This window comes from Myotis nattereri, assembly GCF_964212035.1.
Source record: "Myotis nattereri genome assembly, chromosome: 12".
Lineage (NCBI taxonomy): Eukaryota > Metazoa > Chordata > Mammalia > Chiroptera > Vespertilionidae > Myotis > Myotis nattereri.
Window position 1 is genome coordinate 82,023,467 of NC_138087.1, and position 25,400 is coordinate 82,048,866.

Here is a 25,400-nt window from a genome sequence, read left to right on the forward strand (position 1 = left end):
GTGAGGGGATGATGGCTGTTTGCAGCTGGTCACACACCCTTCAGAGTGGGGGTCCCCACTGGGGTGCCTGTCCAGTCTGGGTGAGGGGCTGAGGGCTGTTTTCAGGCTGGCGGGTGACTGAAGCTCCCAACTGCTCCTTTTTTTTTTTTTTTTTTTTTTTTTGTTTTTGTTTTTGTTTTTGTTTTTTTTTTTAAATATATTTTATTGATTTTTTACAGAGAGGAAGGGGGAGAGATAGAGAGTTAGAAACGTTGATGAGAGAGAAACATCGATCAGCTGCCTCCTGCACATCTCCCACTGGGGATATGCCCGCAACCCAGGTACATGCCCTTGACCGGAATCGAACCTGGGACCCTTCAGTCCGCAGGCCATCGCTCTATCCACTGAGCCAAACTAGTTTCAGTCCAACTGCTCCTTTTTTTTTTTTTTTTTTTTTATTCTGGGTCAGCTTTAGCTCTGGCTCCAGCTCTGAGGCCTCTGCTGCTGAAAGCAGGTATCTGGTTTGTTTGGGTTCTACAATCGAAACATTGTATCAACTCCACCTCTGAGATCCCGGCGGGCTGAAAGCAGGTTTCTGGGGTTTTGTTTAGCTTCTATATTTGTAACTATGTTTCAAACTGCAAGCTCAGAGGCCGGCAGCGGCAGGCGGGGAACGTTGGAGTCCTCCATCACTGAAGCAAGCAAGCCTCATGTTAACTTCAAGCTGCCTGGCTGCTGGCCACCATCTTGGCTGGCAGCTAATTTGCATACCTCGCTGATTAACCAATGGGAAGGGTAGCAGTCGTACCATGTTTCTCTTTTATTAGATAGGATTGATTTCAGAGAGGAAGGGTGTTCCTGACTGCTCCTCCCACTCCCCTCCCTCCCAGGCTCTTGCCTCTACAGTACAGACTGGCTGCCGGGTCAGGGGAGCTGGGGGACAGGCATCTGCAGAGCTCTGGGCATTGAGAATGGAAACCCCATCTGTGCCCTGGGGCACACCCTGCCTCGCTGCCTGGTGTGCCCCCCGCCCGGTGTGCCCAGCCTCCTCACTCGGAGGCGCCCTGCTGCCCTCTGCGCTGGGCAGCTGCCCAGGAGGCCCTTTCTTGGCCTCTGTTCCCCTCCCCCTCCCAGGGCCAAGGCCTGTTCCCGCCTGGGACCCATCTGTTTTCCACTTCAGGATGGGGTGGTGGCTCTCGCTCCCAGAGCTCGATCTTGCAGCTCACCCTCCACAGGAGCCCTCAGCCTGCACGTCAGTCTGGTTTGCGAGGGAGCAAGTCGGTGCCTGTCTTTCTCCTCAGATGCTCAGCCCTTGGGATTGGCTCCCTCTGAGCCCCTAACAAACGGCTGCACCTTTAAAGGGACCCCAGGACCTGACCCTGACGCGGCCCATGGTCGTGGCTGCAAAAACGGGCCAGAGCAACCTGCCCTTAGGGCGTCGGGTGTGCTGGCCTGTCACCAAAGGCCCACGTCACAGCACCCTGAGCCCTCGCGAGGGGCACCCACCTCGGGGGCGGGCGGAGTCAGTGCTGTCCATGTCATTTCAGGCCTCGGCCACCTCGGGAAGCGCCAGGCCTGGGAGGATTGGCCAGAGGAAGTACCCAGTGCTGAGGTAGATGGCCCTGCTCCGTCAGCACTGGGACCTGAGATTGCTCTCCACCGACACTCGGCTGACCGCCCGGCCTCCCTCCTGTGCCCGATGGACACGCAGTAGAGCCACGTGCTCGCACCTTGTGAGGAAGAGCTGCCAGGTACCCCACAGCTCCCAGATCCGAGGACAGGAGAGACTTCGGCTCCCCTTCTACCTAAGAATGAGTTCAGGATAAGCCTTTGTAGTCATGTTAGGAATGTCATGCTGAGCGCAGCCGGACGCCCTTTGCTGCTGGGGAGCTGAGCTGCAGGGACTCATGATGGCGAGTGGCTGCCAGGTTCGTCCCCAGTTCCTCTAAGACGCTGGAGGGAAGAGCGGGCCTCACTGAGCGCCCCCGACGCCTGCTCTATGGCCACTGGGCCAGCTCCCGCCCCGGTCCGCAGCCCCGACAGCAGTCGCTGGCGGGTGTGTTCACCAGCCTCGGAGGGAAGGCGGCGGCAGCCTAGCAGCCGAGCCTCAGGCGGAGACGCTGTGGTCAGGGTGGTGCGCTCCTCCCGCGGCAAAGGCGTGTCTGCGGCCCAGCAGGACCACGAGGGTCCCTGCTGCCAGGGGCCTGGCTTTGTCCGCCCGCGAGGGAGGAAGAGCCACGGCACAGCCTGGGTTCCGGGTGACTGGTCCTCGCCGATCAGCCGGTGTGGAAGCCGTGCCTGGACTCACCCGTTGGGCTCAGCGAGCAGCCTGGCTGGGCTCCGGCAGAGCAGCTGTGTGGCAGCCAGCTCTGCGCCACCCAGCGATGTGCCCTCACCTGGCTGGCACTGTTGGCGACATCTTGACGAAAATGGCTTAAAATACCTTCTTGACAGAAGCTCCTGAAGCTGATCTCTCTGCCCTGGTTTCCCCACACCGAGCCCGGCAGGGCTGACCTGCTGCTCACCGGACTCCCTCCAGCTCTACCTTCACGCCGGTTCTCAGACCATTCACCTTCTTGTTAAGCCTGAGGGCTGAGGACAGGTGGAGATATTTATAAAATCACTAGGAACTAATTCTGTAGTTCTGCCTGGTATTTTAAATCTCAGCGGAGGGTCATGGGAATGTGGCCTCGGCACAGGTCCTCCCGCTTTCCGGGTCACGTGACCGTCCGGGGCGCCCACAGGTGTGATGGGACCCATGTTCTCTCGCTGGGAAAGGCCCGGCCTCGCTAGGGTCCCGCTGTCCCTGTCCAGGGGTGGGATTCCTGGGGCCTGAGACCTGCTGCCCTCGGCTTCTCCAGCCCTTGTTCTGTTAGCGACTTGATTCAAGAAGCTTCCCTGGAGGGGCTATTTTTCCTAAATGCAAATTGTTACACTGCAAATTGTTAAATAAAGTATTTTGCGCTCGGCGCGCGCACCTGCCTGCTTAGCTGATTGGAGTCAGTGAGCCCCCAGACCGGCGGCCTGTTCGGCTGCTGTTGGGTGCCTGCAGGGCCATGTTGCAGGGGCGCCTCCCCCGCGTGTGGCGGTGACTGCGGCCCGCGGGCCTGTTCCAGGCTTGGGCGTCAGGGGGCGCTCTGGGCGGTGGGTAGGTTCTCCGACCCCGCCCGCCACCAGGGGAGCGTGGCGGCCTGCGAAGGGGAGCAGGGCCCCCTCAACCCCCTACCCCCTCCGGCCGGGAGGGAGGGAAGCCGCGCGTGGGGCGGTCCTCCGGCCGCCAGGGGCGCTGCAGGCGCCTGTTCGGGGCGCTCTGCCCGCGGGTTGCGGCGAGCGGCTGCCGAGGCCGTGGGGCTGGGAGCGGGCGGCGGCGGCGGGAGGTAGGGACGCGGGGTCCTGGGCGCCGGGTGGCCGGGCAGGGGTTCTGGGCGGGTTCGGAGCTCAGGGTCCCCAGGGCGGCTCAAGGGTCCGGGGTGCGGCGACCTCGGGGCGCGAGGTGGCCCGCGGGCGGGGTCCTGCGCGGAGTGGCCGCGGCGCGTGTCCCGCCCCCAGCGCCGCGGTCGTTGCCGCGGAGCCGCCGGGGTCGCGGGCGCGCGGTGGCCCGGTCTGGGCCCGGGACGGGGGTGCTCTCCCGGGCGATGCCGCCCGAGCCCCGTGAGGAGCAGCCCCGCCGGGCCGCCGCGTCCGTCCCAGGAGGTAGCGCCTCCACCGCCCCGCCCGCCGCCGAGCTCCGGGCCCCGCCTCGAGCGGTGACGGCGGTTTTCCCGTAGGCCCCGGGGGCCGCGATCCGGGCTCCAGCCATGCCGCCCCCGGCCCCGCGCCTGCCGGGCCGCCCCGCGCCGGACCGGGAGCCCCTGCGGGTCCTCGCCGAGCCGCACCCAGGACCTCGGACCGCGCATCCCTGACACGGCGCCGCCGGCGGCCCCGGAGAGTGTGTTCCGGGCGGCTTGGCCGCCATCGCGGGTGAGGGCTGCCGGATCTATGCCCTCCAAGTCGGCCTGCCCCGGGCGCTCCGAGGCGGACCCCCTGCAGCCTGAAGGCAGGATGCCCAAGGGGCACCTGGTGGACACGGACAGGGACCTGGCCCCCGGCCCAGGCCCAGGATCCCCGGGTGCCGACTGTCCCGGCCCCGAGAAGGCCCCAGGGGTCCCCCTGGACATTCCAGCAAAAATCAGCCACGAAGACCCCCAGGCGAAGGCCAAGCCCTTCGCCCCGAAGCCACCCATGAGGCCCCGGCTGGAGCGGGCGCTGTCCCTGGATGAGAAGGGCTGGAGGCGGCGGCGATTTCCAAACAGTCAGGAGGACCTGGCCTCCCGCGATGGGGCCAGCCCCTCCAGGGGCTCCTCACCGAACACGGTCCCCGGGCCTCCCGCCCGCCCCTGCCTCCCGCCTGGCCTGAGCACCTCCTTGCAGGAGATCCCCGCGTCCCACAGGACCCCAGGCACCGGCGACAGGGGCCCCTCCTCCTGGGGTAACTCCCAGGACCTCCTGCACCAGGACAGGGCCTCGGCCGGGAGCAGCCCCCGCCTGGCCGGCGGGCTTCCCTCACGCCCACTGCCCGCCATGGAGTGGAGCGTGGCCTCTGACTCCCTGCGGACAGCACACAAGGTGGACGCAGACCACGCCGACTACAAGCTCCGCGTGCAGACCAGGCTGTTGCGGGCCCACAGCAGCCTGGGCCCCGGCCGGCCCCCCAGCCCCCTGGCCTCCGACGACTGTTCCCTGCGCTCGGCCAAGTCCTCCTTCAGCCTCCTAGCGCCCATCCGAGCCAAGGACGTCCGCAGCAGGTAGGGCTCCGGGGTGGGGGGTGAGGGGTGGGGCTCGGCATCTGTGGCCTTTATTTTAGGGTCAGGGGGCCCAGTGCTTCTTGGAATGTGTCCGGCGCATAAAGGTGGAGACTGACCGGGTCTCCCAGGCGACCCTGCCCAGGCTGGTGGAGGGAGGGCAGAGGCGGCCGGCTTGCTGCTGGGCTCCAGCAGGGCCGTGGCGTCTCGGTGTCTGGGACCCAGCGTGCTGAGCGCCCGCTCCTGGGGCAGGACTGGCGCCACGGGCTCGGGGCTTTAATGTGAACCCACGTCGGCATTTCTACGGCCTGAAGAGAACCTGAGTGCCGTCCCCACGGCTTCCCTTCTGCTCACGACGCCCCAACGCGGGCTTCTTTCTGGCTCCCCTCTCCCGGCCGGAGCTGTGAGTCCCCAGCTGGGGCTGCTGAGCCAGAGCTTCTCCTGGGAGCTGGCCTGGGGGTCACTCCACCCCGCGCCCCATCCCCGCAGGCCTGTCTCCCGCGCCGCCCCACACGGGCTCCAGCCTCCTCGGCTCCCGTCCTGACCAGGGCTGGGCGAGGTGTTTGAAGCACAGTCCGGCCTGGCCCTGACTCGGGGCGCCCGAGGGGCCTCTGCTCGGACCGAGTGCAGTCTGTCCTGTCCTTGCAGGAGCTACCTGGAGGGGAGCCTGCTGGCGAGCGGGGCCCTGATGGGGGCGGAGGAGCTGGCCCGGTACTTCCCCGACCGCACCCTGGCCCTCTTCGTGGCCACGTGGAACATGCAGGGCCAGAAGGTGAGCGGGCACCCACGCGTCTCGGGATGCGGCCGGGGTTCCTGCCTGTTCCTTCTGGCCTGAGCCTCACCCAGGACCCTCCTGCCGGTGGCCACTCGCCCCCCCGCCCCCCCCTCTTCAGTGACTGGGCAGCCCCTCTCGTTAGAGCGGTTTCAGGCGGACAGCACATTGGAGAGGAAGGCCAGCCGCTCCCTGAGGCCTCCCCCAGCAGCCTCTCCCTCCCCACGTTGAACCGCTGGCTCAGGTCACCCAGGGCCCCGAGTCTACCTCGGGGTCACTCCTGTTCGCTCCACAGGGCCTGGCGAACGTGGAAGAGGAGGCAGGTGCCCAGCTGGTGGCCCCGCTGTCCTCAGGGCGCCACCCTCCCGTCCACAGGGTGTCCCTGTCTCGTCCTGGGCCTGTGGGACTCACAGGGCTAAAGCCAGGTGGCCGTGCGGCCGCAGGGTGGAGTGACCCGCTGCACCCAGGCCCGGTGTGCACGTGGGGGCACACACTTCGGGTCACGCTCAGGCCCGGGTGTGCATGTGGGGGACACACACTTAGGTCAGGCTCAGGGCCAGACGCAGCTGAGCAGCAGCTGGGGGTACAGCCTGGGGGTGGGTGCAGACCGGGCCTTGGCGATGACAGGCTGGCGGGGGAGTCGGTCCCGGGCAGAGCAGGAGCCCCGGGAGCCGGCTCCTCGGCCCCTCGCTAGGCGCTGCCTCCCCTCAGGAGCTGCCTGCGAACCTGGACGAGCTCCTGCTGCCCGCCGAGGCCGACTACGCCCAGGACCTGTATGTGGTCGGGGTGCAGGAGGGCTGCTCCGACAGGTAGGCCCCGCCCGTGTGCCCCTGAGCCTGGTCCCCCCGCCCCCACCCCTCACCCCCTTCCCTATGCACAGCGCTGCTGAGGTGGCCTTCGGGGCAGAGGCTGCTGTGACCTGAGACCTCAGCACCAAGCTGAGCACACAGGCCGCCTCCTAACGCGGGCTCAGACCTGAACTAAACGGGTTTCCTTCCGCTGAGCGCCGGCTGCTCTGAGGCTGTGGGTGCAGCGTGAGCAGCTCAGCCCCCAGGCCCCCGAGGGGTGTCGCTGGCCGCCCTGGGGCCTGGGGCTGCCCCCCCCCAGATTCTGCCTGCCGTGCACCCTCACACTGTGGAGGGTCCCCGGGAGGAGGTGCCGTGGCCTCCCTCCTGCCGGCCTGGCCTTCTCCCGGGCCCGCCGGGTGGGCCTGGAACTCTGCTCAAGTCTTAGCAGCGCTGGGACCCGGCCCACATCCCTGGAGCCTTGAGAGGCAGCGGGTGACAGCTCCGCGATGTCCAGGGAGCCCCAGTCTCTGGCCCAGCAAACCCCTTGTGCTGCTCATGTCCCCCCATTCTTGCAAAACAAGGAGGCCAGACCACGGGGCTCCTCTGGCCCCTTCTCCAGCGCCCTGGGGTGTGGAGCCAGGAGCCTGGTCCGCTGCCCAGGGCGCCGCTGTCCCCCCAGGCGGGAGTGGGAGACGCGCCTGCAGGAGACGCTGGGCCCGCACTACGTGATGCTGCACTCGGCGGCCCACGGGGCGCTGCACCTGTCCGTGCTCATCCGCAGGGACCTCATCTGGTTCTGCTCAGGTAGCGCCCGCCCCGCTGCCGGCCCCGCCCTCGCCCAGCGGGGACACACTCCGCGGGTCGCGGGCCCTCGGGCTGCGGCGGCCGTCAGCTCCGCTCCCTCCCACAGAGGTGGAGAGCTCCACCGTGACCACACGCATCGTGTCCCAGATCAAGACCAAGGGGGCCCTGGGTGTCGGCTTCACCTTCTTCGGCACCTCCTTCCTCTTCATCACGTCCCACTTCACCTGTGAGTCACCTGCCCCGACCCTAGGCTTCGTGTGGGGACACTGAATGCCCGACCGGGAGGCGGGGTGCCGGGTGCGGGGTGCCGGGTGCCTCTGCGGCCTCCCTGACCTGCAGCCCCGACCGAGAGGCCCTGGCGGTGCCACCTCCTGCGGGGGGTTCACTGCGGGCCCTGCTGCTGCGGGGTCTCCACCCTCACTGACCCATGTCCAGCCCTGAGCCAACCCTGCCCTCGGGGTCCCCCTCCCCCCCATCCCTGCAGCCGGAGACGGGAAGGTCAGCGAGAGGCTGCTGGACTACAGCAAGACCATCCAGGGCCTCGCGCTGCCCAAGAACGTGCCGGACACCTGCCCCTACCGCTCAGACGCAGGTGAGCGGCCCCACGGTGCTCACGGTGCTCCCTGCCCAGCAGGCGCCTCCGTCCTGTGCTCTGGGGAGTTGATGGAGGCAGATGGGGGCAGGGGACACGGACCAATCCCGTCACGGCGGCTCGCGCGTGGGGGAGCCTGGGCTCATGCGCTTTCTGGCCTGTGCCCAGCGGACGTCACCACACGCTTTGACGGGGTCTTCTGGTTTGGCGACTTCAACTTCCGCCTGAGCGGCGGGCGTGTGTCCGTGGAGGCCATCCTGAGGCAGGACCCGGGAGCCCGCGTGCCCGCCCTGCTGCAGCTCGACCAGCTCGCCCGGGAGATGCAGAGAGGTGAGGCCGGAGCGGGGGAGGGGGTGATGGCCAGGAGGGGGAGGCGGGGGAGGGGGTGATGACCAGGAGGGGGAGGCCGGGGCGGGGGAGGGGGTGGTGACCAGGAAGGGGAGGCCGGGGCGGGGGAGGGGTTGATGACCAGGAGGGGGAGGCTGGGGCGGGGGAGGGGGTGGTGACCAGGAGGGTGAGGCCGGGGCGGGGGAGGCCTGCAGAGGGTGAGCCGGAGCGCCACGCCAGGTCTGAGCCAGGCCCGTGCCCACCCCAGGGTCCATCTTCAAGGGCTTCCAGGAGGCAGACATCCACTTCCTGCCGTCGTACAAGTTTGATGTCGGGAGGGACTCCTACGACACCTCCTCCAAGCAGCGGACCCCGTCTTACACGGTGAGCGCAGCCGCGCCTGAGCCAGGGCTCGGGGTCGCTCCCTGAGCTGGGGCCTCTCAGGGGCCGCACACACAGGGCCCGGCTGGGACTCTGCTCCGGCCGGGGACTGCGCCCGCGTGCCCTCCTCCCAGGGGCGTCCCGCGGTGGGTCCCCGGCCCCCGCTCTCAGAGGCCTGGCTCAGCGCACGCCGTGGGGCCCTCCCTGGACCACTGGCTGTCGGGGCCCCGTCGGGAGGCAGGGGCGGGTTGGAACCTGGCTCTCTCGTCTGCTCCACGGGGCTGAAGGCACGGATGTTGCATCCGGGTGGCGGGGGAAGTGGCACACCTGCCTCTTCTGGCACCGGGGTGCCCGGCGATAAGGGGGTCTGGGGTGCGGGGCTCCGGGACAGGCTTCCACAGCGGGACTGACGGGGGACTCTGCTCATGTCACCGGGGGGACCCCGCCTCTGGCTGTCCCTGCAGGACCGGGTCATGTACCGGAGCCGCCACCGGGGTGACATCTGTCCGCTCACGTACTCCTCCTGCCCCGGGGTCAGGACCTCCGACCACCGCCCCGTGTACGGCCTCTTCCGCGTGAAAGTGAGGCCGGGCAGAGACAAGTCAGTACCGTCCAGGCCCGTCCACTCGGGGCGCGGGGCGAGGCGGGGGGCAGGGACAGACGCCTTGCCTGCCATGGGGGTGCCAGCTTTGGACCTTGGTGCAGGCCGTGGTCTCAGAGTCCTGCCCCCAGACAGGAGCCAGGTTCCAGGGCCCACGCGGAGATCACTGCCCTGGGTGGACCTGAGCGGCCGTCACTGGAGTGACTACCACAGGGTCAGGACCTGGCCTGGCCCCCACGCCCATGGGCTGGCCAGACCCAGTGATCTCCGCCTGGCTCACAGCGCCAGCCTGGCTCAGCGTCCACCCTGGAGTGTGAGGGTGGGGCACCCTCGGGCCCGCCCCCCTCCTGACGCCTTTTCCTCCACAGCATCCCGCTAGCGGCTGGCAAGTTTGACCGCGAGCTGTACCTGATCGGGATTAAAAGGCGGATTTCCAAAGAGATGCAGAGGCAGCAGGCCCTGAAGACACAGCACGCCAGCGCCATCTGCACCGTGTCCTGAGGGTCTGCCCACGGGGGCTGGCACCGCCGCCGGAATCCCTGGCGAGGATGAGGACGTGCTGCCTGGACTGCACAGCCTGGGGGACGCTGAGCACCCGTGGCCAGAGGCAGGCCGCCGTCCTGGCAGGAACCCAACGGGACTGGGCTGCAGCGGAGCCGGCCCTCACCTCATCCCTAGACCAGCCCCGCTGCTCGCTTCCACGTTTCCCCGCAGACACCCAGCTTCCCTCTCCGCAGGCAGAGCTCGGGCCCGAGGATGCCCCACCAGACCTGCCACCATCTCCGGGGACTCACGCCTCTCCAGCCAGCAGCAGAGCCTCACTCGGCCAGCTCACGGCCTCTCCAGCGTCTGCGTCTCCATCCTCCGGCCCTTTCTCTGCACACGCCTGGCCTGGTACCGAGGAGGCTGCTCGGTGGGGTGACCCGGGTCCCCCAATCCCACGGCACGTGCTGGGACCAGGTTGGTCACCAGGCTGAAGCCAGACAACGTCCAGGGAATGAGCGTGGTCCCCACTGCTGGGCCGGGACGGGGGCATGGCCAATGTTTCAGGGCTGGCCCTGCCCTCCAGCCAGCGGCGGCGCCCCCACCACAGGCCTGTCAATAGCAGCAGTGCCCTTGCCAGCCAGAGCCGCTGCTGGAAGCTTAGGCTGGCACCTCCTTGCCACTCAGGCTGGCACCACGACGTCTGGATTTCAAGGTGTTTAGACCGTTATTCCTTCCCGTCTGGTTCCATCTCTTGAAAAGGCGTAGGCTTTGAATGCGGGGAAACCCAGGGCATTCCGTCTAGTCTTTCCAATTATTTATTTTCCATATTTATATTTTTAAATAAATGCATATTTTGAGTCCTTAACTTTCTGGTCAAAGTATGAGTCTTAGACACAGCCTGTCTTCAGGCCGTTCTCACCAGAGCTTGTACGGAAAGGCAGGGGTGCTCTGGGCGGGCGGCTGACCGCGCCCCTCAGCCCCCGCAGGGCGTGCTCCGTGCAGGCCACACCCGTCCCTATAGGTGTGAGCGGTGAAGTCAGTGCCCACCGTGTGGCCATGTGACCAGCATCAGCCTCCAGAGGAGGCTGGAAAGCAGCAAACGCCACCTCGTGGCAGCAGTCGGGTGGCACAGCCAATCCCAGGGATCTCGGAGCTACGCGACCCTGAAAGCCGCTGGAGTGAACGTGCCGCTGAGGCTCAAATCAATTACCTAAAATCTCTTACAAAGCGTGTGGCAACAGAGACTGAAATAAGTACAGTTTTATGGTTCTTTCTAGGCATGGTCTGCCCCAAACCGTGGAAGAGATTTTAATGTGAATCTGAAAATAGTTTGGCCCAAGGTCACACTTCATCTCTGGGGCGGCCATCACCCCTGGTAAGATCCTGGGTCGGAAGTGAAGAGATTTGCTTCGTACCCGCCGCGAGGCTTTAGGAGGACGGAGTTCACTGGCCAGCCTCTGGAAGGGGCTTCATGCAGAACAGGATCGGAGGCCGACTGCCCCGGGGGAGCAGAGGGGAGAGAAGGGTGCCGCACCTGGGAGCACAGGCACTGGGCAGTGATGGCTGGGGCTGGAGGGGTGGGGGAGGGAAGTGTGGTGCTGTGCAGGACAGGGCACGGAGTGGAGAGGGTGGTCCCTGCTGAGGGAACTCAGTGCCCGGGGCCCTGAGGCTGGCACGGGACCCAGCAGGCAGGGAGAACTTAGGACCAGCTTCCAAAACAGACACGTCTAGGAGTCGGCAGTTTCTAGAACGTGTACAAAGCTGCCAGATCGAAGCCCAATCCAGCCCCGCGGGAGGGCCCCCCGGCCCCTGGGCTCCCTCCCGCCCCAGTGGACGGAAGACATTGGGCCGACGTGCCCCACCAGGCGCCTGCACTGGGGTGTGTTGTAAAGCAACTGACAGGCCCTGCAAAACAGTCGACTGCAGACAGAAGTAACGCGGACGTGTTTATTTGATTCCTCACCCCGCCCCCCACGCACACCCCCCTGTACGGCAGAGGCCAGGCTGCCTGGGGTCACAGGCAAGATGACATGGAGACCCCCTTCCTCCAGTGCCCCATGCCGTGCCAGGACGCTGCCCTCTACACTGTGGTGGCCTAGAACTACCCGGGGGACTCGGGGTTCCCACGTAGAACCTGGGGCTTCTATGGGAACTGGAGTTTGAGAAGCACAAACCTTTCCCTTCTGAACCTACAGCTCCCGTCTCCCACCTTTTAAAAGGCGATTGCCAACCACCAAGCCCAAGAAACCTCTCCCACCCCGTGCGCGGACACCTGAAGTCAGAACCCATCTTCCAGTGAGGGCAAGCGGCTTGGCAATGCTGGGTCAAACAGAAGGCCTATCGGGACAGGTGGCTGGCACGTCCCTGCCTTGTTCTAGAAAATTCCAGTGGCCAGGAACGACCCGTCCTAAATCAAGGGTGAGGACACCAATGCAATTGATGACATCAGCAGACAGCCCAGGCGCATGGCCGCGCCGTGAAGCAGGCAGCGTGCCGGGGCCACGCCCTGGTACTGACAAGGTGTTCCGTGGCCGGCACTGGAAGCGGAAATGGCGGCCGGAGCCTTCTGCACGCCACCCGGCCGAGCGGAGTGCTGGAGGCACGCCTAGTCCTGAGGGCGCCGAGTGCGGCCACGTCAGCGTGTGCGTTCACCCTGCGGAGAAGCGTCCTGTGGTTCGCAGTGCTCAGTTCTTGCAGTAAATTCACCTCCAAAGAAACGTGTGCGAACAGCCTCTACCGGAAGAGCCGGTAGGTCCTGGGCAGGCGCCCGTCTCTGCTGGACAGCGCCGCCTGGATGTGCTCGTAGCTGGGCAGGTCACTCAGGTCGCCCAGGGCAGCCACCGCTGGCTTCCCGCGCAGCATCTTCGAGGCAACTCGCCTGATGTCCTCTGGCCTCACGTCGCCTGGCACGGGGACAGGGACGGGAAGGCCTGACACTGTTGGTCCCGGCCTCCAGGCCGCTAATCTGCCACCACCCGGGGAGAGGACTCAGGGTCAGGAGCCGCTGTGGGGACTGCCCGTGAGTCAGGGCGAAGGGCGGACATGGGCTTGGCTTCGCTAAGTGATGGGGAAGTGTCCATGTTTCCAAATGCAACAGGACATGCCCCCCAGGAGGACTTCAGGGAAAAGCTGGTGGGTCAGCAGAGAAGGAAGCCCTCCCCTCCGAGTGCGTGGCCTGAGGGAGGAACGCGGCAGAGAAGCCAGGAGCCACCCAGCAGTGCCGGCTTTGCTGCGGAAGATGAGGCCACAGGAAGGTGGAGCACCGTGATTCTCGAGGGCCTGAGGGGCCCCACAGGACTCCAAGCCCAGGGGACACTACAAAGGTACCAGCTTCGCACCAGGCGACTCACCTCACAGCAGTGCCAACCTCTGGGTCGCACACCCCTTGGGAATCAGAAGCTAAGAGACTGTCCCCTAAGCCGCCCAAGCAAGTCAAACCGGGCACTCGGCAGAGGACGTCCGAGCCCCCTGGAGGCCACGTGTGAGAGGCCACAGACACCTGGGGCCAAGACACCCGCCGCCCGTGAGCCACAGGGCCCGTGGGGAGAGCGGCAGCCTCCGCACACAAGGCAGGTCCCTCCCAGCCCGGCCGCGCCCGTACTCACGGATGAGCGCGCACAGCTCGTGGGGCAGCTTCCTGGAGCGGGTCGCCAGCACCTGCCTCCCCACGTCCTCGAAGATCACGGGCCTGGCCTCCAGGTTCATCATGAGCATGGACATCAGCTGCGTCTTGGCTCGCTCCAGCTCCACCTGAGGGTCGACAGCCCGGCGTGCCGTCAGCCAGGCACTCCAGCCACCGAGCGGCTCGGAAGGGTGTCCCGGCCCAAGGTCAGCGCTGAGGCAGGCGGCTCCCCGGTGCCCAGGCCCTGCCCACCGCGCTCCCGGGCCCACGCTGAGGGGACAGCCCAGCTACCAGCTCCATTCCAGGAGCCCTTCTGACCAGAGGTGAGAGTTACAAGGGAGTCCGGCCCGGGGTTCGAGGATAGAGGCAGCTGGGAGGCAGGTGGTCCGATGGCTCTGGGACCCGACAGACTTCGCAGAGCGAGTCCTGACAGACTGGCTGGAAGTTGTGTCATTTCTAAGTAAAGCAGCTGCCGGTTCAGGACGGGCGCTTCATGACTGCACTTCAGGCAAATACGGAAGGGACCTCGGCGCCTCCCGTCGGGGAGCACTGCCTGCCCAGCAGGGCCCTGTGGACCCGCCAGTGACTTCAAGCCCTTCGGCTTGGAGCGACGCTTCTTTCTGCTCAGAGAGGGACCATGCGAGGCTACGGGGGCCGCAGAAAGTGTGACCTGAGCTGAAGCACGTGCATCGACCCCCAGAGGCACGGGGCCTGCACGCTGGGCTTGTCTGGTACTTGTGCGCATGCGTGCGTGTACACATGTGCGCGATGCGCGGGTAAAATGTGCTCTTTGTGCCAGTTCTGGGCCAGGAAGTAACGAGGCTTCTGGACACGTAAGGCATCCAGCACGGGACTAGAGCCCAAGGAGCTGAAAAGGAGAGGCCAGGGGCTGGCAGGGCTGCGCAGGGGGCTGCTCTGACGCGCCCGCAGGCGGCGGGAGGGACCTGCCTTGTGTGCGGCATTTGTCAGCAGAGCCGAGGCCCTCGGGCAGCCAGGAGACGCGCGGGGGCAGCCAGGAGACGCACGGGGGCAGCCAGGTGCAAGCAGCCCGGGTGCCCAGTGAAAACCAGGGGGGCCCCCATGGGACAAGCACAGCCTTGGACGGGGTCACGGGGTCGGGCCGTACTTACCACATCCACAGTCCCACCCATTAGAATGAACTCCTTGGTGATGATCTCCACCATTTCTCGAACCTGCGAGGGAGGCATGAGGCCAAAGCGAGAGTTGCTTACACAGCCCGCCTGAGACGCCCTGCGGCAGCGGCCTCACCGGCCTGGGCCCACCTGTCTGGGGTCGGCGCTGGCGTGGATGCACAGGAGGCCCGTGTCCTCATAGCTGTGGTGGTAGGCGGTGGCGTTGTACATCCAGTGGTGCCTGCGGGGACGGGAGAGACACCCGGAAGGTGAGACGCCCTCAGCTGGGCCTGTGGCCCTGGGGATGGCGAGGGGCAGGCGCCGCTCACCTGTTGAGCACGTTGAGGTAGAGCCGGGTGAACATGCCCTTGCCGGGCCCGCCAGCCGAGAAGGAGCCGCCGCCGCCCATCATCATGTTCAGCACCGCGAAGGGGATGAAGTCAGCCTCCTGCAGGGAGGACGGAGCTCACAGGCCACGCCGGGGCGCACCGGGCCGGGGGGCGCGGGGCCAGCGGGGAGGGAGCCTGCGGGACTCACCAGGAAGGAGCAGCTCTCCAGCCCTATCATGATGTGCGTGAGCTCAGGGAACGGGGCGGGGCCCAGGCTGACCTTGGACATGTCTCTCTCTAGCTGTAACCAGCAAGGACAAACAGTGAATCAGGCTTCACCAGTGCCTCAGCCAGATCTACCCCCAACCCCGCTGAGGCTAAACACAACAGGCATCGGCTTCGAGAACGTGCTGTAGAGACCAGGACGTGTTCGAGGCAAAGCCACGAGTGCAGTTCACTGAACTCCCCAGGACCAACCGAACGAACCAAGGCCTGAGGTCACAGAGCGTGTGACCCTGTACCTTGACGACACCCCCGGTGTACTGCGCTACAGAGCGGTCAACGTCCACGGCGGCCCCGCTCCCCCAGGCCGGCCGGGCGCCCAGGAGGTACTTCCTGGCGCACTCCACCAGGTGGTCGTGCTCGATGCCCACGCCCGCCAGCACCATGCGGTCCGGCGTGTAGTAGTTCCTCAGGTAGGAGTGGAGCACGTCGCGGTCGATCTTCGCTATGTTTTCTGCGGGGCAGAAGCGGTGGAGGCCGACCGTGTTCTCCCGGTAAGCGGCCTGCAACGGAAGCGAGGAGCACGCGTGACAGGGCGAGGGCCCCCACGTTCCGAGCGCGGCCACCCCGGCAGCTCCGCTGGCCCAGCCGCAGGACAGCCTCCCGTGCGTGGAGTGAGACGCTTCCAGGGAGGACAGTCACCAAGGGCCCACAGAGGCCCACTCTCCATCAGTGGTTCTCAACCTTCTGGCCCTTTAAATACAGTTCCTCATGTTGTGACCCAACCACAAAATTATTTTCGTTGCTACTTCATAACTGTCATGTTGCTACTGTGATGAATCGTCATGTAAATATCTTATATGCAGGATGGTCTTAGGCGACCCCTGTGAAAGGGTCGTTCGACTGCCAAAGGGGTCGCGACCCACAGGTTGAGAACCGCTGATCTAGATGGAGGGGACGACCCAGTCGCTGTAGGGACGGGAAAGGTTAGAACGCCCCTCCCACCGTCCTGATCCCGGCCGCACACAGGGCCTCGGAGCTCGCCTCACCTCGTGGATCATCTCGGTGAGAAGAGGCTCCGGGTCAGGCCGCATGCTGAGGTCCTCCAGCTCAAACTGGACAGCCATTCGCGCCATCTCAATCTCCTCCTCTGCAAAGGGCACGAGACAGACTCAGGCTCCACAGGCCAGCAGAGCTGGGCCGAGCGTCCTTGGTGGCGAATACTGGCCGTCCCCCTGCTTTCCTCTGGGGCAGGCCTGGGGGACACGTGTGAGCGAGGGAGAGCGCCCGCAGCAGCCACCCGGCCCTGCTCTGAGCCCCGGCCCGCCCCGCTGGAGGCACTGGCCCTGACCGGCCGCAGTGCTGTGTGAGGATGAGGACATGGGTGTGACCGTGCTGAGGCAACAGGCCAGAGAGCCCTGAGCGGAACTGCAGCCGACAGGTGGGCTGCGTGGAGGCAGCGGTCGGACCGGCTGTGGCGGCCACGCGGCCGCTCCTGGCCCCGGCCCTGCGGGTGCGAGTCCACCACTTGCAGGGCCCAGGAAGGGAACGGACCAGGATGTTTACAGCCAAGACGCGCTGTTTAAAGAACCAATTTTGCTAACACGTCAAAGGGTGAGCTGGTGTCTCGGAGAACCACCACTAGAACTTGCCCCGCGCCAGCGTTATTTCCAATAAAATTGCGCCAACTCACGGGCAGGTGAGCTGAGGTCTCCAATGATACAGTGCACGTCCCCATGGGCAGGGCCCTGCACCTCCCAGTGTCCCGCCCCTACCGGCCCCAGGCGGCCTCGACACCCACCTGTGAGCCTGGGGTGCAGGACCACATCAGCCAGCAAGCCCACCACCGTGTCCAGGCCTTTTGAATCGGCAGACACCGCATACATGGTGGTGTCTCTGGAAAAAACCAGCCACACCGGCCCTGAGGGCGGGCGGGGCCCTGGGGACGTGACATCACTCGGCCGAGGGTCAGCACGCACCCGGCTTTCCCGCCTCGGGGTGGCCACAGGCAGACGGCAGCGCGCACAGCCTGCGCCAGCACCGCGCGGCCCAGCGGAGGGTTCTCTCCGGCACAGGCTCCGCCGTGCCAAGCCCCTTGTCCGTGTCCGCGGCTCCTGTGGGAACTGACTGGCCAACGGGGGAACCAGCCCCGGCGTCAGGCTTCCTGGCATTCCTTCCCGACTCCAGACCACGTCAGCTGCCCGGCCCCACACTCCCACCGCCCGTGGGCCCTGGCTCTGGTGCCGTGGCCTGTGGCGTGGCCTCCTGCTCTACCTGTGAGAACCCGGGGACAGGGCTCTTGTGCGCCCAGCTCCTGCCTGGCTCAAGTCCCCTGGCAGAGCCTGCGGGAGCCACCTGGCCCTGGGGTGTTCCTCTGTGGGGTGGGTGCTTCCGCCCACGTCTCATCGCCGTCGCCACGGCCTCTCTGAGGGCTGCGGGACCCTGACCACCGAGCAGTTCCATGGGGACGCGCGACAAGCCCGTGTGCGAGCTGGGTACCTTGACGCCTGGCAGTCGCAGATGCCCCCGTGCTTCTCCAAGGTAAGCAGGATGCTGTCCTTGCTGTCGAAGCGGTCGGTGGACTAGGGGTACAAGGAAGGCACCCGCGGATTCAGCAACCCCAAAACACACAGCTCTCAGCAAAGTGTACTTTTGCTTTCAAAACAACACGAAATTCAGTGACCTTTTGTTACCATTTCTCGGCAACTTAATAAAGTAACGCCTGTAAAAAAGCGCCACTGTGTAAGTCCTTCCCAATGACAACTCAAAGTCCACACACTGGACACTGACCGAAAATGCCAACTTCTCCAAAAAGTGAGCGATTCCGCTAAGATACTTGGCTTCATATCTTGATCCTGAATTAATGAGAACTGGCAAAAAAAAAAAAAAAATTGACAGGTTAAATCAGTTTTCAGAACAGACGACTGACGCAAAAGAAACCTCTTCAGTTAACACGGTGAACACGACTCCACAGGCGGACGGACGGCGTCACAGGAAGGGGAGGGCCCGCTCCCCACGCGGCCGCGATGGTCCCACAGCCACAGCGCTCGCCTGTTTATGGGCCGTGTGTGGCCGTCGGAAACCTCAGGTACCGGCAAGAGGAAAGGGGAAGAGCCCCCCAAACGGCCAGGCTGGCACCGCGTGCGCCTTTGCGGGGACAGAGCCTGCGCCCCCCCCCCCACAGAGCCCGCTCCCCCAGGGACAGAGCCCGCGCCCCCCGGGACAGAGCCCACTCTCCCCGGGGGACAGAGCCCGCTCCCCCAGGGACAGAGCCCGCGCCCCCCCCCCAGAGCCCGCTCCCCCGGGGGACAGAGCCCACTCTCCCCGGGGGACAGAGCCCGTGCCCCCCGGGACAGCCCGTGCCCCAGCCCCGAGGGCACGGACCTCCCACCGTGCAGAACTGCCCGAACTTGCTCTGGGAGGCCACGCGCAGCCCGTTGTCCAGCGTGGTGACCTTGGTCTCGAACTTCTCCTGGCCGTCCGCAGTGGCGAACACGGGCGTGGGCACCCCGGGCAGGGGGGCGGAGAGGGGGACGCTGGGGTAGGCACCCCCACTGCTGAACTGTCTGTCCCCGGGGGCCCCAAACCTGAAACAGAGAGGTCGCCGGTGACAGCGGAGGGAGTGGGGGGCCGTGGGCTGCGCCCCCTCGGGAGGGTCCTGCTACCCCTGCGGGTCGGGGGTGGCCGGGGGAGGCCCTTCTCCTTCCGGGGTCTGACCGGCCCGTGCAGGTCAGTGGTCACACCCGCCCGCAGGACCCCCCACCCCGGTCCCGGTCCCGGTCCGGTCCCGGTGGCGGGCTGGCTCCCCGAGAACACGCGGCTCACCGGCCCCCAAGCTCCGGGGTCGCCGGGCCCCACCGGCGGCCCGTCCTCTCCGTGGAGACGCCCCTCCGAGCGGCCCCCTCCTTCCCCCCGAGTCAGTCGCCGCCGCCATCGCGGCTGGTTTCACACGCGCCGATGGCCGACAGCGCCCGCCGCACGGGAGCGGGGCCCGGGACGGCCCACCTGCCGCCGCCGGATGAGCGCGCCGGGCGGGGAGCGGCGGGCGCCGGGCGGGGGAGCCAGGTGTCCGCGGGCTCCGAGGGGCGCGCGCGGCAGGAAGGGACCGGCGGACACGACGCGACCGGGGCCCGGCCCGCCGACCGGGAGCGGAGGGCGGGAGCCGACCCCGCGGCCGGGACGGAGCGGCGGCCGGGGCTCGGGGTGCGGGCCCGCAGCGCGGGGCAGGGGGGCGCCCCCGGGACCTGGCCGGGATCCCGCCGCCCGAGCCCGCCCGCCCGGCGCCGCGTCTGGCCGTCGGGGGACCAGAGGCCGCGGGCCCCGAGGGACGCCGGCCCCCGGCCGAGCCCCCCCGGCTCTCCCTGGCCCCCCGGCCGGCCCCCCGCTCACCTCAGCCGCGAGCGGCTCCAAGCACGCGAGCCCCGCAGCAGCCGCGTCGCCGCCAGCACCACCGCCGCCATCTTGGGTCTCCGCCCACCGCTTCTGGCGTCACTTCCGGCGCCGCCCCCCGCGCCCCGCCCCCCCAGCGCCGGCCCCTGCCGTTCGGGCGCTCGCTTCCGGTGCGCGGAGCGGAAGCCGCGGCGAGAGGCTGGGAGCGGCGGCCGAGCGGCGGGCGACGGGGGCGGGGGACTCGCGCCGCGGCCGGGGCGGAGCCGGAGCCATGGCGCCGCCGCTGCCGGGCTAGGGAGGGCCGGCGCCCCCGGGCCCGCGGCGATGTCGGGCTACGCGCGCCGCCCGGGCGTCTCCCCGCTGTCCCGGGCCCGCAGCCTCGTCATTCCGGACGGTGAGCGGCCGGCGGGCGGCCGGGGGCGGGCGGGCTGGCGGACGCCCCGGGCTCCGGGCCTCCGTCGGGGCGGCGGCGAGGTCCCGGTCCCGGGGAGCGACCGCGGGCGCGGCGGGGCGCGGCCAAGTCGCTCTCCTTGTTGTTGCAGCGGCCGCGTCCTCCGAGCGCCGGGCCGGGCTCCCCCAGCTCGACTGTGGGCGCCCCCGCGGCCGGGACCCGGACCCCCACCTCCTCGGCCTTCGGCCGGCGTTTATGTGCTATGTGCCCAGCCCGGTGCTGGCGTCCGTGGGAGACACAGGTGAGCCGAGCCGCAGGGACCCGGCCGTGCCCGGCGCTGCGGATACGAAGGTGGAGACAGTCCTGCCGCTGGGAGCTCACAGTCTGGTCTTGGGGAGACCCTCCCCCCAAAAAACAGACAGTCCCGATGTAGGATGGCAAGTGCTGGAGCGAGGGAGGGAGGGAGGGCGCGACTGGAAAGCCGCCGCCGCAGGCAGCCGCCCGCGTTCCTTCCCCCATTGTCCCCCTGCGTGCGGTGGTCACAGCGGCCGGGGAGGGGCCGGCGGGAGGCGTGTGAGCCCCACGGGGGTCCGGGCCTGCGGACCTTTCTCGGGTCCGGGCAGGGCGGGCAGGTTCCCCGGCCGGAGAATCGCCGCACGGAGGCCGTTTGGGGACGCTGGGTCGTCGCGGGTCCCTGTGACCGCGGGGTGTCTTTGCAGATTTAATCCACGGAAAGGGGAAGGGCATTAAGCCAGGAGCCCACGAGATACACTTTGGAGGTAGAGTACTTCGGTAATCCCTCCTCTCTCTCTGCCCAACTCGAAGCTCCAGGTTTATGCCCGGGGCAGGGCTGCCCACGCCACAGCACGGGCCTGCCGAGCGCACCTGTAGCCGCCAGAGCAGGTGGGGTGGAACCCGCGGGGTGGGTCCTGCCCCTGGGGTAGGAGGACGCAGGGTACACCCTGAGGCGTGAGGGACGGCCGGGAGTGGGAGGGCGGTCACTCCTAGGAGTCTGAGAGGCCCCGGACTGGGATCCGGCCAGCGTCGCACAGGGTGGCGCCGGGCTCGGGCGATGGGTGGGCTGAGAGGGCCGCAGGGTGGCTGGCGAGGTGGTGGGGAAGCGAGAGGCAGGGAGAGGAGAAGGAAAGGGGTGGGTGCGTAGGGGCGGGGCGGAGGCCTGCGGTGATCCCCAGCTTGGGGGCCTTTGGAGCTGGGACAGCCCGGTGGGAGCGCAGGCACATCCTCACCCACGTGGCCTCTGCGCCCGAGGTGTGGGAACCGCGGGGTGGGGTGGGAAGGAGAGGAAGTACCCATGTCACGGGCCAGCGCTGAGCTCTGGGCAGCGACTCGCGTGGCGTTCCCTATTTTAGGTGGCGTTGTGTCCGGGAAGAGAAGTGAACAGGGAGTCCCCTTTGGGCGAGCTTGAGGCTTCACACTTGAGGTCTTTGTCGCTATTTCAGATGAGAAGCTTGCGGACCTGGAAGAGGCAAACCCGTTCTCCTTTAAGGAGTTCCTGAAAACCAAGAACCTCAGCCTGCTGAAGGAGGGCGCGGCCAGCAGCCGGCTCCACGCGCAGGTCAGCCCGCCGTCCCCGCTTCACGGCAGCCGCAGGGCTGTCTCCTGGTGGCAGGCTCCTGGGAGAGGCCGCCGCTGGGTGGGAGAGCCAGGCGGGAGCTGGGTGGGAGAGCCAGGCGGGAGCTGGGTGGGAGAGCCAGGCGGGAGCTGGGTGGGCCGTTGTGGTCCTGGCGGGACAGATGGCGCCTCTGAGCTCCTGCCTGGGCGTCAGGAAGGGCCTGGCTGGCTCCTGCGTCTGAGCCCCGCCCCGCCCTGTCCTTAGGAAGCCACGAGGCACTCCCTGGGCCTCGACTGCAGCTCCCCGCCCTCCCAGCCCATGGGCTTCGGCCTGGACTTCCAGCAGCCGTTTTTCGAAGACCCAACGGGGGCTGGCGACCTCCTGGACGAGGACGAGGATGAGGACGGGTGGAACGGCGCCTACTTGCCGTCCGCCGTGGAGCAGACGCACTCGAGGGTCTCGGCCAGCACGTCGCCCTGCAGCACATACATCTCCTTCTTCAGCCCCTCGGAGCTGGCAGGGCCCGAGTCCCTGCCTCCATGGACTCTGAGCGACTCCGACTCCCGAGTCTCTCCCGTGGCGAGTCCCAGTGCAGACTTCGCCGCCCACGGAGAGTGTCTGGGGGACAGGCACCTTCGGACGCTGCAGATCAGCTACGAAGCAGTAAGTGAGGGGCGGCGCCGGCACGGGGAACCACCGTGTCAGAGCGGTGTTCTTGGAGAACACCTGAGCCTCTGGCGTCCTCGGGGGCCTGGGTTTGGCTCCAGGACAGGACCGTCTGCACAGCAGCCTGCTCCCTCTCTCCACGGGGCGCGCTCCCGGCTGCCGGTGCCGCGGGAACAGCGGCCGTGCAGGGCAGTCGGGTGCGGCTGTGCAGGAAGGGACCAAGCAGAGTGGGGACCTTTGGGGCTGCCCACAGGGGTCGGCTTCAGTGTCTTGCCCAGTGCTCCGAGTAGAGGAAAGTCTTAGTCTAAAGCAGCCTGCAAACGCGGCACATGAGCACACTGGAGTCTGGCCCGGCCCCACGTGATACCCCTCTCTGCAAGGTCCGGGGTGGACTCCAGGGCACTTCTGCTGACCGGGCAGTTCCAGGCCACACCGCAGCGCACAGACCCCTTTTGCGGGAGACCCGCTGAGTTCCTAACCAGGACTTCCTCTCTCTGCAGCTGAAAGACGAGAACTCGAAGCTCAGGAGGAAGCTAACGGAGGTGCAGAGCTTCTCTGAGACGCAAACCGAGATGTAAGCCTTGAGTTAGGGCGCGCCAGGGGGTTGACAGGAGCCGCGAGCCGTGTGCTGGGGCTGGGGCTGGGGCTGGGTTCTGTTCTGTGTCGGGCCTTGGCAACAGACACGTCTCCCTGCTGTGTCCGTGTATTTTAAACGTCCCAACCGAGCGGCAGACCCCTAAGGGCCCATGGCTGCGTTCACTCAGACCCCGCTGAGGGTGTCGCCTCGCCTGCGCCTCACTGACGTGGCTCGTTCCGAACAGTGGGCACTCGTGGCCGTTACTGAGCCAACCAGCCAAAGTGCCTCTAGAAGCAGCCCCGGAATTGGCCGCAGAGCCACGGGGACACGGGGTGTTCTTTGCCAGGGTGAGGACGCTGGAGCGGAAATTGGAAGCAAAAATGATCAAGGAGGAGAGTGACTACCACGACCTGGAATCCGTGGTCCAGCAGGTGGAGCAGAACCTGGAGCTGATGACCGTACGCACGGGTGGGCAGGGCGGTGAGGCGGCGGGTGTGTCACTAGCGGACCCAGGCTGCCCAGGTGGCCGCAGCAGCCAGCGGGGGCGGGGCTGAGGCACAGGTGGGCCTGCCTGCGGCGGGAGCGGCCAGAGCGCTGGGCGAGGGCACCGTGGGCACTTCACCTGCCGCTGATGCTTTTGTGTTGTTTCTTTGGTAACAGAAACGTGCAGTAAAGGCAGAAAGTCACGTCATGAAACTGAAACAAGACATAAGCTTGCTCCAGGTAACCGGAGGCCCCGAGCTCCATGTCTCTGTGGGTTCAGTGACTCCAGAAAAGACACCAGAGCGCCTCTGATGGGCTCTTCCTCCCGACGGGCGGGCGGGGGCAAGCTCCGTGCAGACCAAGGCCCCGGCTCAGTCTTCCTCGGCCCGCTCCCCGGGCCGTGGCCACCCTGGGCCGCATCCAGTTTTGTAGAATTTCAGTCCCACGGGCCCTCTCCTCTCCCACGGTGCCCTGTTGGCGTTAGGTGGACAGCGCGTGGCTGCTCCCTGTTGACCATAAAACCCCTTCACGGCCACGCCCCCACCCCAGGCGCAGGTCTCCAACTTCAAGAGGGAGAATGAGGCCCTGCGCTCGGGCCAGGGCGCCAGCCTGACGGTGGTGAAGCAGAACACAGACGTGGCCCTGCAGAACCTGCGCATGGTCATGAGCAACGCGCACACCTCCATCAGGTGAGCGGCAGGAGGCGGGTGGCGGCTCAGTGCCATTTCAGACGGGGAGCGCACGCGCACAGTGCGGGGGCCCGGGGCTCAGGGTGGGGTGCGCTTGATGGGCCCGTTGGCCGGAGGTCAGTGTACGCACCAGCAGGCTCCACCATTCTGTGTGGTGGTGGCTGTTTCTACTCGAGAGGCGTGGGCGTTAAGGCAAATCCCGCCCCATCCCGTGTCCCCCCTGCCCCCACAGATTGCTCAGTGAGCTCCTGGGAGACAGCAGGGGTCACAAACAGTCCTCACGCTCCTCCCACTGGCTGCGCTGCGGGCAGCGGGGTGCACAGCAGGGGTGCTCTAGTGGGTGGGGTGCCCACATGCTCACGGCGAGGCCTCTTCAGGGGAGAGCCAAGGCCTGGAGGACCCGCGCTGGTCTCCGGTCTGCTGGTCCCTCGTGTTGTTGATCAGTGCGGTTGCAGTTCGTGATGCCAGTGTTTTCCTCGTAGGCAGCTGGTTTCCGGAGCCGAGACACTGAACCTTGTTGCTGAAATCCTTAAATCTATAGACAGAATCTCTGAAATCAAGGAGGTCGGGGAGGAGGAGTCTTGAGAAGCTTCTAGCTCGCAACTGTTTACAGCCTGCAGTCTCCGCTCACGGGATGTGAAATGCCATTGTGTCTTTAAATACGCAGTCTCCCCAGTAAAGCTGTTTGTCACGAGATGCTGATTCAGGACTGAGAACAGTGTTATTAGCTTGCCGCAGCGAGGAGGGCGGACTAGCGCGCGTCACCGAGGTTTCTGTCCGTGCAGCCCTTGCTCCTGGGCCAACCCCTGCATTGAGACCATGACCCACTGGAAGGCGTGTTTATAAAAGCCACCCATGGTTTCAGTGCTGAGCATGGAAACAGCAGTTCTGTGATACGAGTCTTCCATTCTTATTCCAGAATGTTCACTCTCAGTTCGATCGATTGTTCTTGATTTCCCACATAAAGGAAACACTAAATGAGCCGAGATGGAGTGACCGCCTTGGACAGGGCCGCGCGCCTTGTTGCCTTTGCCCAGCGCCCTGGCTCAGCCCCCCTGCAGCCTTCCCGGGGCGCCTGCGACGGGTGGCCTGAGTGTGGGCAGCCGTGTGGTTGGATGCTGCTGTCCTGCAGGGACCAAGGTGGGCACAGATTCTACACTGTGAAGCCGTCGGAACACCCCTCTTTAGGGGCCTCGGGTTTGAAAAGTGTTTGATGGAGGGTTTTGATACATGTTCCAAGCGGCCTTTTTATAATGAAGTCGGATCGAGGACGTGCAGAGCCTCCCGGTGGCAGAGGGCTGCTGCCGTTCCAGCCCTTCTGACGGGGGAGGCGTGACGTGCACTCAGTGCCTTGTGCTGCTGTCCTGCAGATGTTATTTTTTAAGATAAATGTTCCCTCCTGTTCAGATTGACAGCTTTCTTAATAAATGCTAAATGCACATGCTTCGGCCCTTTTTTTCTGACTCGGCCAGTTCCTTGTGCTTGAGAATCGTGACTGTCCTCCCCCCAGGGCAGGCATCTCGTCCCTGTCCTACGGGTGGTCTGTGCGGCCCGGGGGGCTCAGACCACTGCTGCCACCGAGAGCAGCTGCAGGTTTGGCGCTGGACCGATTGGTTCTGGAATTAGAGCATTCTTGGAGATCGTGCAGTTGAATTTTCAAAAGATGATTAAACTGCTAGACCTGAACTTGGCTACAGGCAAGAGCCTTCCAGAAATCCGGTGAACCACCCTTCAGCTCACCTGCTCCAGCGGTGGTGGAGAGCAAGTGGGCTCTGCCAACTGCAGACATGTGTGCAGTAGGAGATGCCAGGATGA

At 66.1% G+C, this 25,400-nt stretch overlaps 4 protein-coding genes across 11 annotated transcripts in view; 3 read left to right on the forward strand and 1 right to left on the reverse strand.

Annotated features, from left to right (window-relative positions):
- The window catches only part of SEC16A (SEC16 homolog A, endoplasmic reticulum export factor), a 32,163-nt gene extending 29,202 nt beyond the window's left edge, over positions 1-2,961 (forward strand). Inside the window, exon 31 of the mRNA XM_081103010.1 lies at positions 1,527-2,961. Coding sequence (XP_080959136.1) covers positions 1,527-1,595 — 69 coding nt within the window. The 3' untranslated portion in view covers positions 1,596-2,961. The remainder of the gene's footprint in view (positions 1-1,526) is intronic.
- A 348-nt stretch (positions 2,962-3,309) lies between these two features.
- On the forward strand, positions 3,310-10,376 carry INPP5E (inositol polyphosphate-5-phosphatase E). 4 transcript variants are annotated; one of them, XM_081104054.1, is made up of 11 exons: positions 3,310-3,356; positions 3,747-4,763; positions 5,409-5,532; positions 6,244-6,341; positions 7,000-7,124; positions 7,231-7,350; positions 7,609-7,716; positions 7,885-8,046; positions 8,312-8,427; positions 8,889-9,025; positions 9,394-10,376. In XM_081104054.1, the coding sequence occupies exons 2-11, from the start codon at positions 3,958-3,960 to the stop codon at positions 9,524-9,526; spliced, it is 1,929 nt and encodes a 642-aa protein (XP_080960180.1). In that variant the 5' UTR covers positions 3,310-3,356; positions 3,747-3,957; the 3' UTR covers positions 9,527-10,376. The 4 variants fall into 4 exon arrangements, 2 of the variants coding, with proteins under 2 accessions (XP_080960180.1, XP_080960179.1); XR_013996699.1 differs by lacking the exon at positions 3,310-3,356 and having other exon boundaries at positions 3,861-4,763; positions 8,326-8,427; XR_013996700.1 differs by lacking the exons at positions 3,310-3,356; positions 8,889-9,025 and having other exon boundaries at positions 3,861-4,763; positions 8,326-8,427.
- Positions 10,377-11,445: 1,069 nt separating this feature from the next.
- Positions 11,446-19,301, reverse strand: PMPCA (peptidase, mitochondrial processing subunit alpha). Of its 2 annotated transcripts, none has more exons than XM_081103401.1 (13): positions 19,207-19,301; positions 18,202-18,404; positions 17,608-17,687; positions 17,317-17,399; positions 16,619-16,713; positions 15,867-15,967; positions 15,261-15,380; positions 14,804-14,896; positions 14,596-14,714; positions 14,417-14,507; positions 14,264-14,326; positions 13,117-13,261; positions 11,446-12,414 (listed from the first exon to the last, which is right to left on the reverse strand). In XM_081103401.1, the coding sequence occupies exons 1-13, from the start codon at positions 19,275-19,277 to the stop codon at positions 12,245-12,247; spliced, it is 1,434 nt and encodes a 477-aa protein (XP_080959527.1). In that variant the 5' UTR covers positions 19,278-19,301; the 3' UTR covers positions 11,446-12,244. The 2 variants fall into 2 exon arrangements, with proteins under 2 accessions (XP_080959527.1, XP_080959526.1); XM_081103400.1 differs by having other exon boundaries at positions 15,117-15,380.
- Positions 19,302-19,391: 90 nt separating this feature from the next.
- On the forward strand, positions 19,392-25,028 carry ENTR1 (endosome associated trafficking regulator 1). 4 transcript variants are annotated; one of them, XM_081104222.1, is made up of 10 exons: positions 19,434-19,600; positions 19,749-19,898; positions 20,317-20,376; positions 21,058-21,173; positions 21,435-21,833; positions 22,337-22,410; positions 22,760-22,871; positions 23,074-23,136; positions 23,446-23,585; positions 24,068-25,028. In XM_081104222.1, exons 1-10 carry the CDS (start codon positions 19,531-19,533, stop codon positions 24,168-24,170), a joined length of 1,287 nt encoding a protein of 428 aa, XP_080960348.1. In that variant the 5' UTR covers positions 19,434-19,530; the 3' UTR covers positions 24,171-25,028. The 4 variants fall into 4 exon arrangements, with proteins under 4 accessions (XP_080960350.1, XP_080960348.1, XP_080960347.1 ...); XM_081104221.1 differs by lacking the exon at positions 20,317-20,376 and adding an exon at positions 20,423-20,500; XM_081104223.1 differs by lacking the exon at positions 20,317-20,376.
- The last annotated feature ends 372 nt before the right edge of the window (positions 25,029-25,400 follow it).